The 16,176-nt window shown below is 34.2% G+C and overlaps 2 protein-coding genes across 2 annotated transcripts; both read right to left on the reverse strand.

The window, feature by feature from the left end:
• Positions 1-3,542: 3,542 nt before the first annotated feature.
• On the reverse strand, positions 3,543-7,330 carry LOC125185311 (auxin transporter-like protein 3). The gene is made up of 8 exons (XM_048081834.2): positions 7,000-7,330; positions 6,730-6,915; positions 6,544-6,656; positions 5,531-5,714; positions 5,316-5,413; positions 4,795-5,002; positions 4,462-4,719; positions 3,543-4,024 (listed from the first exon to the last, which is right to left on the reverse strand). The coding sequence occupies exons 1-8, from the start codon at positions 7,156-7,158 to the stop codon at positions 3,836-3,838; spliced, it is 1,395 nt and encodes a 464-aa protein (XP_047937791.1). The 5' UTR covers positions 7,159-7,330; the 3' UTR covers positions 3,543-3,835.
• A 3,305-nt stretch (positions 7,331-10,635) lies between these two features.
• Positions 10,636-16,087, reverse strand: LOC125218593 (chaperone protein dnaJ A6, chloroplastic-like). The gene is made up of 8 exons (XM_048120290.2): positions 15,931-16,087; positions 15,450-15,564; positions 13,114-13,255; positions 12,756-12,813; positions 12,515-12,557; positions 12,061-12,109; positions 11,882-11,962; positions 10,636-11,776 (listed from the first exon to the last, which is right to left on the reverse strand). Exons 2-8 carry the CDS (start codon positions 15,554-15,556, stop codon positions 10,922-10,924), a joined length of 1,335 nt encoding a protein of 444 aa, XP_047976247.2. The 5' UTR covers positions 15,557-15,564; positions 15,931-16,087; the 3' UTR covers positions 10,636-10,921.
• Between the last annotated feature and the right edge of the window lie 89 nt (positions 16,088-16,176).

Consider the following 16,176-nt stretch of genomic DNA (forward strand, 5'->3'; position numbering starts at 1 on the left):
TCCATGTATGACATCTTTATAAAAATATCTCATTAATGTTTAAAAATAACATATCTAAAGATATCAGTGTAGCTCGAAATTGGCTGGTCGACATAAATGATCCGTTGAATTTAGAGGGTTATAGTTGAAAATTTCCAACTCAATAAAATTACAATTTGATTCACTCATAACTCGAGAAAGACGACCTGATCTGAATCTCAATAAATTGATTGCCTTGTTTGGAAATTGATTTGATGTGTATGTGATGATTTTGATAATATGAACACGTAAATAATTGCTTGCATGGGGAGTATTTTCTTAGTGGAACTTGATTTTTTGTGTTAAGTTATTCGAATAAGCGTAGTTTTCAAAAATAGAATGTTTATAACGATACTAAAATAGCAAAATGATTATACTTAAACTAAAAGGTAGAAATAAAAATATTACTAGTGTACAATTTATTACTCCTACATTATAGTAAAAAAAAAAACTAATTAAACAAGCACACCGTATAAACAACTCTACATGAACCATAAATCAAGATTAAATTTTACAATAAAAAATAAAATGGGAGTGATCAATTGCTAACTCATCATTTAATGGCTAACTACAACTAATTTAAGACCACATAATTTTAAAAAACGTGTGGTCTACAATTTGCCACGTGTAATTTTCGTTTTTATTAATTAAATCGAAAAAGATAAAAAAAAGGCCAAATTAGGATTTTTGATGAAAATGTCAATCTAGTATTTCGAAAATATCAACACAATGCTTTGAGAATGTCAACACAAATTTAGGATTGACATTATATATGTTTTATATTGACATATTATTTTAGCTGCATTGACATTAACCTGTGTACGAAAAATACGAAAATTCTAGATTTTTTTTTTCAAATTTTGACGTCGGAACATATGCATGTAGTATATCGTTGGAATCCTTATAAAATTATCTTTAATTTGATATATGTTATATGAATTTAAACTTTTGGGATTTCTTTTAAAAGTTAGTTATAACTAACTTGACATTAATACCCCTATTGATTTTTATTGGAATTAATCATATAGCCTTATTGACGTTTTTTGTTGATCGTATTGACATTTTGTGGTTGATGATCTAGGCCTTTAATTTGAATATCTAATGACTATTATTGAGTTGTAGTTAACAATTAAGTATTGAGTTAGCAATATAATTACATTCAAATTATTAAGTAATAATACTAATAAAAAAATCCAGAGGGCTATAAAGCCGTTCACGGTCTATTCATAAAACTTTTCTTCCCTCCAAGTCAAGAAATAAATAGGATCTTTTTATTAGAAATGTGACATTACACCTTATAAATCAAATTAAAGAAAAAGTTATAAAAACAAACGGGCTTTGACAAAATGACCTAGCAAATTTTTATTAGAAAAAGAGTGACAATTTTTTCTTTAAAAAGGGTAAATAATTATTGATGCCCCATGTCTTATTTTGAGAGACTAAGGCTAACAAACAAATGCAAACTTCTGAAACACTCCATAATTCCTAAACACAAAAATATGTGTGATGACTCCATTGTCACTAAAAAAGAGAGTATCCCCACTTCATCAAAATGCACACTCTCACATCACATGCAATATTTCTGACTTTCATGTGTAAATCTGTGAAGAAGAAAGAAGAAAACAATGGCTACATTAAGGGTCCATCACCCCCACCCCATCCCATGTGTGCCCTATCCTCACTCATATCAAGATCTTGCTCTTTAATTTTCATATGCTTACAATGTGAAAAGTCCAACAAAATATATAATTAAACAAGGGATATGCGATTTCTTTTTTATTTTATTTTATACTCTCATTCAAAACGAATCATTTTTTTCGGCATGAAATTTTATATGTTGTTTAGCGTGCTAAGTGAAAGAAGTACAAACATTATTGCTTCCATTTATTAATATATGTGGCTTAAAGGCATCTCAACAAGAAAAATGTGTCGATGTTATTTATGCATTAGTATGACGTTTGGTTGAACTGATTATGTACATGACTCGATTCAGTGGATTAGTTCGTTTGCTGTTTACTATTCATCGATTGGGACTCGTGTGCATAGTTTGTGGTTTGGCCATGTTCCAACGTCCTGTTTGGAGTTGAGCTTTTTAAAAGTAATTTTTTTGTTAAGCCAAGGAGCTTTTATCACACAATTTCTATCTTGTGCAACTTTTTATTTGGGACACACTGAAAATTTTATTCATAAGAACAATCAGTTTGATTCAATTTACTTGGACATAGGAGTTCATTCAACAACCAAAAACATTTCAGAACATACATATATTGGTCAATATATATATAGAAATCAATCTCAATTCATACATAATTAGCTGATATTCTCCTCTAATTAAACAAGTTCCATTTATAGTTACCATTTAGTTCAACTTTAATTCTTCATTTCGGTTACTCTAGAAAAGGCCTACATATACTACGCAGGTCCTGTTACATCTGATTGGTTGTTTATTGGAAATTGAATTAGATCATCTCTTTTCTCTCTTTACAATTTTGTATCACAGTGATAATTACAAATCATGAGTATGCATATAGACTATAGAATATATTCTTTAGATAAATTGTTACATTCGGAGTGGGGTTGTGAAATCTTGGTATGCTATCTTCAAAGTTTGAAGCCCATAAGTCTTATGTCTTGTCAATGTATTATTGATACATTTCGAACTTTCCAAATCGTTGGAGGATTACTCAATCAATCAACTAGATCATGTCCCATTTTTGACATATAAATATTACTTATACTTATAAAATATAGAGAACTAAATACTCCCTCCGTCCCAGAGAAGTTGGCATACTTTGAAAATGGCACGGGATTTTAGGAGGTTTTGTTTTGTGTGTTAAATGGAGAGAGAAAATATAATTTTTATATTCATGTGAGAGAGAACTTTTTCCAAAAAGGGAAATGTGACATCTTTTGTGGGACAAACTAAAAAGGAAAGTGTGCCATCTTTTATGGGACGGAGGGAGTAGTTTATTTCTAATTCAAATGATAGTTAAAGTTCTCTACATCGATATCTACATGGTTATTGACTGTGGTTGAAATCTCAAAATCGATGTCTTTCTTCAAAACCAATAATTTTTTTTTTAAATGGCACAAAACGTTCAAGCCAATAAACGATTACATGTATGTGTCTTGATGATAAAATTAATGGTTTGAATTGAGGGTAGCACGTCTAGTCGATTAGTTAGGCAGAATCCATTTATGTGACTTATAGGTTTAGCTTTAGAAAAAATGAAGTAGATGTGAATCCATAATTTTGATTGAAAGGGATGAGTGAATGGAATAAAGTGATCAATAAAATTATTGGGCTAAATGCATGTAGATAGCTTCAACGAAGTCATATCTTCTTGACATATGCATGATTGGTTGCCACATCGATTATAGAAAGACTCTGAATTGTAGTTTTGGAGACCACATAAATTATCTCTATGGATTTATCCTTTTGCTTCACATATTGATTTAACAATTGTTATACGTATATTTTTTTGTATGCATGCATGTATACTATAGTATATAACACAAGTATATAAGGAAAAATGCTCAAACATTAAACATATAATTAAGTAATCCCACAAAAACAGAGGGAGATACACTTCTTAGTACAACCACTTCTTTGTCACACACATGTTGAACAACAACACCCCTTCAACTAAAGAGGAAACCACCAAAAAAATACAAAACAAAAAAAGAAAAAGAAAAATTGTTACAAATGACAACTTAATCTTTACACACTTCCATATGTATAAAATCTTGATATGCAAGAACTATTTTCTCTTCACTATAAGCATAGGAGTTTAATTATAATCCAACCAAACCAAACTCAATGCTTAGGGCATTGGTAACACTTTGCGAAAAGGCCAAAAGTGTTGATTTGACGCACGAAATTCACCATACTTGCCCACCCTCCAAATCCAAAACCAATAATGAAAACCCATGCCACCACAAATATGTTGGTTATGTACAAACCAGCCCACCCCCCAAGAATTCTTGGAGGCCTCTCCACTGCATTCTGAAATTAAAAAAAAATACATAATGAGAAAAAGTTCGTTCGTCAGTAATCAGTCGACAATCAACGGCAAACAGTCATCCGTCGGCAATCCGCACTTTTACCTTTGCTTTACAAAATATATGCGTGTGTGGGGGAGTGGTGTGTCTATTTCATTAGCTGCCTAACATGTTGAAAGTGTTTAAAAAAAGTTAAGCTAAGGATTGATGGTTGGTGTCTATTGCACTTTAATTAAATAGTCCTATATATAAATATACATCACATTATCTGTCACACTAGACATTCGGAATTTATGCTACCGAAATTGATCATAAACACTTTTTATTAGGCATATCCCTAGGCTATTCCGGGACCATTAACATGTGAGTGACTCATTTCAATATTTCTTGAAATAATAGTATTGATTAATTAATAGTATTTTTTTTTAAAATTTTGCTCACCTCCCTAGCTGATGGAGAAGCAAATGTGACCATATGTGCCATTGCAGGTATAATGTAAACTGTGAAGCTAACAAGAAGTGATCCAACTGTGGAGTTGATAGGCCCAAAGAAGGGGAAGATTATAGCAAGGAACCATATCGGAATGACCACGGGCAGCCTTGTTAGAGCGCGCTTGAACAAGCTTTTAGTTTCGTGTACCCCGACAAATTTCTCCCACACAAAGTAGAGAGGCGTGCACGCGAACCCAAATGTTATGAACTGTTAGGACAATAATATAACATTTTCTTCATCAAGGAAATTTTTTTAAAAAAGTAAAATTTAAAAGAAATGGACCTGATGTATGAGCATGAGGACTATTGCAGCATCTCTAAACCTAGTTCTTGGGAGCAAAGCCAAAGCATTTGACCTATTTAGAAGCAAATCTCCAAAAGCCCAATAAACAGCACTTGCTGAAGGAAGGGTTAGTGTTAGGACATAAATTGTTGCCAACAAGTATATTAGCTTGAACTTTTGCGGCTTCCACATTGCATGCATTATTTCCCTGAAAAACAAAAAAATAATATGATCATTAATATAATCAAAGAATGGAAAATGAAATTGTTGTTTGTGAGGTTCTAATTTCAACTTAATTAGCTTAAAATATTAGTACTAACTTATAGTACTATAATATAATGTCATTTTCAAGAGAAGCTTTGATCATGTTTCTAGGAAGCATGCTCCAAATCCTAATAAAAGGTGTCAAATTCCAGCTGTGAACCTTTTCATGTGGATATCCAACTACTAGAATATAGTAATATAAAGTTTTCCTATCTTCTCTCTCTTGAAAAAGAAAATGAAAATTAGTAGAAACTTACACTGTGACAGCATGCCCACCAAATGTATAAAGAATGTTGGTAGCTCCAGTAAAGTAGAGGACCATTTTGGTTGGCCCTGAATGCTGCACTCCTTCAACCTTCACTTACCAAAATTCATTATTTTAATAAATAATTCTTACAAGTCCAAAGTTCCACTTTAGTACCATGATTAAGGTTGATTGTATATAATTACTTTAGGAAAAAAAAGAATTCACCTGGCCATGTAGGAGGGAAGCAATGGTTAGGTACCAAGCTGTATAAGTGGTCATAATTAGGCCTAAAAATGACCAGATCCTGTAGTTGTGGAATGATGGGATGAAAACAGTTGTAGCACAGCATGCTCCAAATATGTATGTCCAAGTCCTCTTATCAAGGTTGTCATTTATGTAATAGATGTTACTGCAAAAAAACAAAGGAGAGGTTATCATTATTCAATCCTTTTCCTTTTGTGATTTGAGATGTAGATGTATAATTCATAGAAATATATCACGTCTGAGAAAATATGAAAATGATGGATGGGTCTAACTTGGTACATCAAGTGTACTTTACGCATGCCATATAGGGATACATGGTTAAACCAGAACTACCAGTCATGGAGTAAATCTGAAGTGGCATAACGGTTCTATCAGTCCGGTTCCAATTCTAGCCAAAAATTGGGAAAAACTGGGGGAAATAATAAACCCGTGGAACAAAAAATGAAAAAGTAACCCTAACAAAAACCGTTCAAAAATCGACAATTTTAAATCATAATTGAAACTATTGGTTATGAACCGAAACCATTGATTCTTGAACCTGGAGCATCCCTACACATACATAATTAATCATTCTTTATACATGATTCGTGTATAAGGGCAATGGATGATGTATAGATGCTACACTCAGTGAATTTAACGGTTACAGTTTCAATTTTCAAACCGTAACTGACTCTCACGGGCTGAATAAGAAATTGCAAACCGGTTCTGATTTGGCTCGAAATCGAGAAAACCCAAGAAAAACTAGGATTTTTTTTAAAAAAAAATAGCTTCAAAACCGGCATCTTTTAACTGGAATCAAAACAGCCAGTTCTGTACCGAAACCATTGGTTCTTGAACCGGGGTATCCCTACCCATGCATAATAAATCATTCTTTATAGATACTATACTCGGCCGAATGTAATATCTCTCTCTTACATACACCATGTAAAACAGTAGTACTAACTAGACATGATTTATCAAACAAAAAGCAATACCTTGCACATGCAATGAGCTGAATGACAGATCCAAATAGAAGGAAAGTACAGTTGAAAAAAAGGCCTATGTTTCTCCAATGCTTTCCCAACAGCCCATCAAGAACCTCAAACCACTGCACAAGTGTATGAACAACAGATCACATATCCATAGCATAATCTAAAGAAGCTCAAGAAAATGGTATATACCTGGATGACATGGTTCCTAAAATCAACTTTCTCTCTTTCCTTCCTAGTTCTGTACTCAACATAAAGCACACTGATGAGATAAGCAGTCCAGCTCCCCATCAACCCATACAACAGTTGAAATACAATCCCAGATGCCATTCCCAGTTGTGAGAATGAATAAGGCAGTGTTAGCAGCACTTGAGCAACCTATAATTCAGACAAAATTTTGGTTTTAGTGTTTTTCAAAATCTTATTACAACATACTTACTATGCAATAACAAACATATGAACCTGATTAGAAGCACAGCTGAACCATGCATCATAAACTGAGCCACCATGCCAAAACATGCTTGATAATTTGCTCTTGGTGGAAGTGGATCTCACATCTTCTTCTCTCTCCATTTCCACATAGTTTCCTGCAACTACAGTTTCTACTTTCTCTGAAGCCATTTTTTTTGTTACACAGAGTTACTAGAAAAGCAGTATAGAGTTTGAGGGGGTTTGCATATATAATAGAGGAGTGGAATTTTTTCCCTTTTAAAAAAAAATATCTTGAAAATAAGAATTTTTTAATTTTATAGTTTGAGCAGTGGGTGGACAGTTTCTACATTCTTGTGCTTTGTACACAAGAATGTGTAGTGTTTCTTGAGCAGTGATTGGGACATGCTCATATTATAGCATGTTATTTTATTTTGAAAAAATGTGATTGAACAGCAATGTATATATATTTATATATTGTGAATTGTTGGCTACTTGGAATAAAAATTAATATTAAATTAATTAAGTTAATCTGGTTTGTTAGATTCATAATTAAATCACTAATTTGGATAAAATTTGACTGTTAATTTAACAGAAATGTTAATTCTGGACCAAAACATATTATTTGGACCAAAATGCAACACACTTAAAATATAGAACCAAAAAGTTTTTTAAGGCAAATGTAAGAAACTAAATTTGGATTTTAATCTTAAAATTATGAATATGTAACGTTGCATAAATTGATATGCACTGATACATTTGATAATTGATAAATCTCTTTTTGATAAATTTCTCTTTCTAGAGCAATTATCCAGAATAAATTTTACTTAGTTCTTTATTTGGAGCAATCAGTTGATGTCATTGTACAGTATACTATACGTCATTTTTCAGTAAAAGTAATTATATGAGATGATTGGATCTTTAGATTATGCGTTTTTATGACTATTAATTATAATAATAGGTATCATTAGCAAAATATTTTACTACAATTTACAAACATCTTAGCTAAGTGCTAACACCAGCTCCTCACTCTGTCACTCATGACTTTACATGTGACAATGTTATGTTAATGAACTAATGTATAGGATGATTTAATATTAACAGACTAATTAAATAATTGTCAATAATAGTTTGCAACTGTTGTAAGAAGTGAAATGAAAAACACTGTCGTACGCTGTTAAATTATAATGAAGAATAATAAACCTTCATCATAAGAGTGAGGTTTTGACCTATACCTCTCTCCACTGCTTGGACTGTGGAATATAAAAATTTAACTCTAACTAATATTTCTATTAACCCTCAATTAATTAGTACTACTCCTATTATATATAATTAGTTTAATAATTTCTGATTAATTATTAGGTAGTTTTCGTGCAAATTGTGCAGATGGTTCAAAAATTAAAAGTAGTAGTAGCTATTGCGCATTAATAAAACACACGACAATATATAACCAAAAAATAATGTTACAAAGCTATAGTATAATAGTATGATGGGATTGAAACCAAAAATGGTGCTACTCTCTTTTCACGATATTTGTGTCGATTTGCTCTCAAACAACCATGGCTAGCCAACTAATTATTAAAATAACAATAAATCGATTTTTTTTTTTTTTTTTTTTTTAACATTTTCAGTTCAACTTGAATTAATTTTGTCTTTGCATATTTTCGCTCTCAAAATATTTTTTCTTTTTCAGTTTTCTCTCTCATTTATAGTATGTCGTTAGAGTTTCTTTTTCATTTTCCCCTTTCACTCCTCTCGATAATTGACAATTGACGATTACAATACTCATATTGCACATCTTTTTTCTTTCTTCTTCTCGTTAATCTTGATTATCGCTAATCTCAAAAAAATCCTTAAATAACTAAATTTAATAATCTAATCTTAGGCGAATGACGACAATATGATAATTTAGCATCACTCCAAAATAAATTCCTAATTTCAACCTAATCAAACATTATAATTTATCAGAATCTTGTCACAATCTCATATCTTCATTTGCTAATGAGTGCTACAGTCTAGTTTCAACTAAGATAGGTCAGTCCAAATCACAGAGTGAAATGACAGCTTTATCCCTCAACCACTATTCATCTTTTCTTTAATGGGCCTAATGGTAAGGTTAATGGGCCTCACCCCATGTTCGCACGAGCGGGATGGCCCACAGATGATAACTTTTTCTAAAGAAAAAAGCAGCCCAATGTTTTATACCACTAATTAGCAAAAAGTATAAAAGGCATGAAACAATAATTTCGAATATATGTAAAGGGTGAAAAATATTTATTTTATTTGAATTTATTAAGGGAATCAATGTGTGAATTGAGTATAATTAGGCGGAGATATGGAGACAATGATAGCATAGGGGATAGGGTTTAGTGGTAATCATGATTAAGGCCGCACGTGTGCCAACTGGATTCACAAAAGGGGATCTAATTAAAAGCTACTTTGCTTGGATTTTTAGTAGGAAAAAGTATTTTGTAATTTGTATGTGTTTTTTTTCGAATTATTTTATGCATTGATTTCTGCTTTTGGTCCCCGAAATGAAGTTCTGCTAATCATGATCAACAGGTTGGGGGTTGGACATTTGAAAAAAGTTAGCACGTCGATTAGATAAATAAATAAAATAATGTACGCACATCTTAACTTAATACTAGCAATTAGAGTAATTTAAGGGATGTATTATATTTTCCTCCGTTATCTCTTGTATTGGACCACTCCCTTCTTCCCAACTTAAAACAAGTTTTAAAAATTGATGTTTAAAAGAATAAAGTTAGAAGAGAATAAAGTAAATAAGAACATTCGCGACGGTGTTGCTTAGCATGTCTTAAGCACGCCGACAAGTGCTTATCCTCTAAGTACACATTGTGGATGGCCTAAGCACCGCTTCCTTTGTGCCTTAGCTTGCTTAAGTATGACAAAGAATAACGCACAAGAAATTATGACATGTTTGGTAGGGGTGATAACTCATCTAGGGATGGAAATCCATCCCTAGAGCATTATTGTTGATGATAACTTTGATTAAACTAGAGCATTTCATGCGAAGTCTTATTTTGCCAATTAATGCAAAATCTTAAAAAAATGAAACACCAAATCACAATATTTTAAGTTGTGAGCAAGAAATGATTAAATTCAAGAACGACAGAAATTCTGACCCCTAACCGGAATTATTTGTGGGTCTTGAACAACTATATATAGTAATTGTAATTGGACCTAATTTTATAGTAACAGAAAATTTATAGAGAAGTTACAGTATCGTAGTGGACCTACGGTGTTTGATGTGCTACTTTTACCATCATCACAAAATTAGGATATAGTACAACTTGAAGCCAAAAATTCCAGAAATATTTTTACCTAATGATTATCTCATTGATTTTCTATTAATCAAATAATATTATTGGTGTAACGAAAGCAAAAAAGTTCCAAGTAAACTACTTCCAATTACAACTGTCAAACAAAAAAATCCTACCTCTTATCGGGATTAATTTGCAATGTATGCAATGTATAAGCTGTAGTTATTGTATGCAATGTATAAGCTGTAGTTTTTTATTTATGTATTAACATCACTCTTATCGGGATTAATTTAGACGATTCACAAATTCACTACATCAAGGGGAAAAAGTCCTATTAAAGAATCAAGAAGATAAAAACTGGAAGATAAAAAGATGTAACAAGAGATGAAGAACATGTTAACCAATCAGCAATTTCTGCAGACTGTAGGATCATACGATGCTACAATAAATAATGGTGATAGTCTATTTCCACAAACAATACAATCTGATCTCACTATATTCACCTGATTTCTTATGTATAAATGTAGTAGCACGACACAAAATTGATCAACACTAGAATTCCAATCTGCATTCAGGAACGTGCAGATGTGGATTCCGATGGAAACGCAGCATCAACGAGCATAGTTTAGGGACGAGATCCGGTCGCAGGGTGGAGCAGAAGCAACCCCCAACTATCTCCTGCTGTTGGTAGCCTTCACCTTGTTGAGGTCGGCCAGTTCTTCAATGAGCTTCCGCTCTTCCCCGGTTAGACGTTTTGGGATCTCTACTTGCACTTTAACCAGCTGATCACCCCTCATATTGTTCTTGTTCAGAAATGGTACACCTTTTCCCGCCATAACCAGAGTCGTACCTGGCTGTGTGCCGGCTGGAATCTTGAGGTCTACCGTCCCATCTACTGTGGGCACCTTTGTCGTTGTTCCTAAGATGGCGTCTATGTAAGAAACCTTACATGTGTAGAGGATGTTCGTGTCGTCTCGTCTCAGGACAGAATCAGCAAGAACTTCTATGAGAACAAAAAGGTCTCCAGGTGGCCCCCCTCTCCGTCCAGCGTTTCCTTCAGACCGGACCCTCAGGCGACTGCCAGAATCTACTCCGGCAGGAACTTTTAAGCTGATGCGCTTCGACTTCCTAACCCGGCCATCTCCACCACATGTATTGCAAGGGGTGGAGATTTCTCCAGTGCCACCACAGGTGGAACATGCCATAACCTGTTGGAAGACACCTAGAGGGGTCCTTGCCGAGGAGACGACTTGCCCTTGACCACCACACGTGCTGCATTTAGATGCCTTTGTACCTGGTTTTGCCCCCGATCCATCACAGGTGCTGCAGGTCTCAAGACGAGTTATTTCAATCTCCTTCTCGACACCAAACACAGCTTCTTTGAAGTTTAAGACCAGATTGTAAACCTGGTCTTCACCCTCTGTGGCCCGGTTACGAGAGCCTCTTCCTCCCATGCCCATGCCACCACCCATACCACCCATTCCCTCAAACAATGACTCAAATAGATCAAATGGGTTGCTGAAATCCTGTAGCAGCAAAAACATATGTTAGAATGTTTTTTATATCGACAATAAGACACGAACCGTGTGATCTTTTTAAGGCTCCACTCCAATTGTAGCAAAAAGACTTACTCCCATGCCAGCGCCAGCACCTTTAAGTCCTGCCTCCCCATATCTGTCGTAAATAGAACGCTTCTCATCATCTGACAAAACCTGTAATAACACATCATCATTGAATTATCAAATTCTAAGAGCTAATAATAGCAAGCGCATTAGTTAGTAAGCAGTCAAAAGCATACGCATTTTTATACCTCGTAAGCATTGCTGATTTCCTTGAATTTTTCTTCTGCTCCAGCTTCCCTGAAGTTATAATTAGATAGTTCAGCAATATAAAATAATGTATTCGTTTCTTAGCAAGTTATTTACTGAATCTCTGTTTAGCATAACAGCTCATGAAATAGTACTGGGAATTACATGGAATAAACAGTAATTTTCTCCCAACAGGATGGTTTTAAGCATGAAAGAATTATTGGTAGTCAAGGTCAGTCGAACCAGTCTAAGCAGCACCTAAATACGGTTTGTATGTGAAGAAGCCAGTTCCATTTTTTCATCTAACATATTTATCAACTATTGTGCTAAACAAATCAAATCCAAGCTTCGGTGAGACCACAACTTCCAGCTACAACATACCTATGAGAAAAAAATAAAGCCAACCAGAAAAAAACTGACATGGTAGTCCAACAAAAAGATGATATTATAACTTACTTGTTCACATCAGGATGGTAGCTCCTGGCCAGCTTTCGATATGCTGAAAACAAAATAATAATTAGAGGAATCGTATTTGTACTAATTGGGAGGAAACACAACCACATAATAAAATGACTTAGGAAATCCGCGATGATTAGTTGAAGTTATACTACAATGGTTATAGCATGTGAAACTCTCAGCAACTCATCCAAGATCCAACGGTCAATGCTCGCGAATAATAAGTGTGAGTAAGACTTACCACTTTTGATTTCGGACTTGCTCGAATTTTTCGAAACACCAAGCACAGAGTAGTAATCCTGTGCAGGAAAAATAGTTTGTATTATTTCCAAACATTGAGAAAAAGAATCAAGGACAGAAGATCTGTTCATATTTGTGTCCTGTATAAAGAGATATTATGCCATAAAGCTATTACAGAGCACTTGAAGGGTCTTTAACTAAGAAGATGGGCAGCTATAAGAATGTATTTTATGTTTCTTTTAAACAAGTGTGTGTGTGTGTGTGTGCTATTCTTCTTTACTCTTTTAGGAATGGGTGGGGGGGAGGCAATTAGTTCTCTACAACAGCAGTTAATGGCAAAAAAGATGTAATAATCTCACTCTCTCAGCTCTAACAATCAGCCTAGCTCCTCTTCTCCGACATGTACTATTGTATGACCCGGAATTGGAAAGTGCACGCAAAGATTCTTGAGAATAAAAGGCTGAACATTGTGATGCCAGTGACCTATTCCCACTTGATTTACTGCAAAAGAGGAAATTCAATGAATGAGGTTTAAGTAAATGCATCAAACACTGAAAGTTCAAATACAATATAAATAATGTTCATTTCAGAGAGAGAAAATTACAGAGGAGAAAAGCCTGTACTATCTCTTTGCCAGACTCCAAACAAGAGGAATATTTAATTGACTATGTGCAAACAAATATCATTCCATACAAAATGGGTACTCAAGTTTTAGGAAGTAACATTTTTAACTAAAAGGAAAATGGAAAGCGAACCATATAACCATAGTTCTGTAAACAGTCCAAAAACCACTTTTGTGACCAAGATTTCGGCACAGCTAAAAATTGAGAAAGATCATGACATTTAAACGGCCACCATCAAGGCACTAGGCGGCCCCTGGCGTGCCCCTTTTCACTCAGGTACCCATTCTAGGTGCCAGGCCTCCTCAATAAATAAGATGGCTCCAGGTACGTGTGTGCATGTGTTTTATTTGATCATTGATTCTTTATAAATAAAAATAACACGAATACGAAATGGATGAGACTCGTTACAAACGGTTGCCAAATTCCCCATAAAGTAATGACCTGGCATTGTAAACCATTTCAATTATACCACCAAAAACGACATCGTGTTGTCTTTCAACAACCACCCCCAGCCATTTCTTTAATTTAACTTTAAATATACGACAAATATATGTTAGTTCTTGAATTGAAACCAATTGTAACAGAAAACAAAGCTATAATAAGTCTATAATGCTAACTAGGATATATAATTCCAAAAGTTAACACCAATAATAAATGAAGCTGCACCATTGGCGTAATGAAGTGTGTGCATTCGTTACATTTTTGGTGAATATTTATTTCAAAGGCTTAAAGCGCTCAGTTAAAATTAACTAGTACACTTTAGTTACTCTGAATTTGTTTGCAACTTTGCATACATCATAAATATGAAGAGTCAGACCCAACAAAATATTGAATAATGCTAGTTCCTTCATTCCAGTTATGCCTAGGGTTGGGCCTTGATTAAGTCTGAGACAACCTAATGGTAAGACAAATGAAGAAATGGTAAAACTAGTTGGAGGTTACAAAAAATACATCGTTATCATCTAGCACCATTCAGTTCATCAAATTAGTGAAGTCCAGATATACTTGTTCTTCAATTATCCATTTAGAAAATTTTCCTAGTTAGATGGCTCCCAAATTCCTTATTTGACAGAGGACAAATTCATAACGTTTTAGTGCCAGTTACACTCATTTGCTGCAGAAGTAATATAGCATGGAGATCACTATTGAGTAGATGCTACCAATATGGGCAATATGATCTAGAAAATCTGAAGGAAATATGTTACAGTGGGGTCCACTTCGACAGAGCAATGCCTTGGGTCGAAGGGTTTAGATTTTGTATTTAGTGAAAAGTAGTCAGCGACTCAGATAACGGATCCCCATTCAGGAATAATGAGTTGAAATAATACAACTGTCCATTTGAACCCACATGTTCGTTGAGTTCGTCTAATGTAATGTGTACAGGATCAACCAATCATAAAACACATCCAAGCACATCTTGTACCTAAATAAAGATAGAATTTTTCTTAAAAAATTATACCATTTCTGCGATCTTATAGTAGGTGAAGGTTAATTAAGATATGAGGCAAACTGGGATCCTACATTCTAGATTAAACATGATTTGTTCGCATCAAATAATTATGTCAAGTTTGCAACAAATGTTCACCATGTAACTACAAAAAGACACCCAGCATCACAGCAACAAAAAAAACAAACCAAAAGCGCATCTTGTACCTAACTAAAGATATAAATTATCTTCTAAATCATACCATTTCTCCAATCTTATAGTAGGTAAAGGTTAATTTAGGTTTGAGCCACACTAATATTTACATTCTAGTTTAATCATGATTTGTTCGCACCAAATAATTATGTCAAGTTTGCAGCAAATCTTCAACATGAAACTACAAAAAGACACCCGCCAGCGCAGCAACAAAAAAAAACAAAAAAACAAACAAACCAAAAGCTCACTACAAGCTGTAATCGCATAGCTGAACATCAACAAATAAGGCACTAACAAAGTGCAATGTAACATACAAAACGAAATATGCAAAGAGTCATTGAGTCAATGTTGAAGCCATGCAAAATAAAGATCAAGAGGGTCCAAAATAAGCAAATGCAAACATTTCAAACAATTTAGTTGGAGAAAATAGTACCAATTCGAGGATGGCAATAATCTGTTGGTAGTAGAGGGTCTTAGTATGCACTGAGGCTGAACTCCCCACCGGGTCACCCATGTATTTCCACAAGGTATGATTGCCATCCAGTCACCTAATGAGCATTAAGACACCAATTTTTCAAATTTTGTTACAATTCAATCCAGTGATGAACTAAGCAAATGAATATCAAATTCAAAAACTTATTAAAAGGCAGCATGTAACTCAATTTCAAGAATTAAAGATTAGAAAAGAAAAAAGATTCAAACTTTAGCGGGTATGCATCAGTTTTATTCATCTGTAGCAACGAAATTCACAAGCTTCTGTACAATTTCAAGGATAAACAAGTTTTTTTTGGAGTTTTTTTCACTATACGTATAAAAAACACAAGCCAAATTCTCACCCATTATACAATCGTGGATAAATTAGTAGCACAGACTGTTTGCGTAATGTGTGAGAGACTGTGTGTATAACAGCTTACCTTCCGAAAACTGGTGGCCGGTGGTGAAGTTGAGCCAGGAGCTAATGAGAGGTAGGGGACAGGCTTGAGACTTGAGAGAGAGAGAGACAGAGAGGAGAGAGATTGGCAATTTGACTTCTAATTTCAGCCGGGTCGGACTTTCCGGGTCGGTTCACAGAACAACCCAAACAAAGCAAGTTATGAATGAGAATCTTTAAGATTATTTTTTCAGAAATTCAAGCTGCAATCAAGCAAAGGTGAAGAAAC

The sequence above is a fragment of the Salvia hispanica genome, chromosome 1, assembly GCF_029641045.1.
Source record: "Salvia hispanica isolate PSC_SH4W2 chromosome 1, Shi_PSC_v1, whole genome shotgun sequence".
Taxonomy (NCBI): domain Eukaryota; kingdom Viridiplantae; phylum Streptophyta; class Magnoliopsida; order Lamiales; family Lamiaceae; genus Salvia; species Salvia hispanica.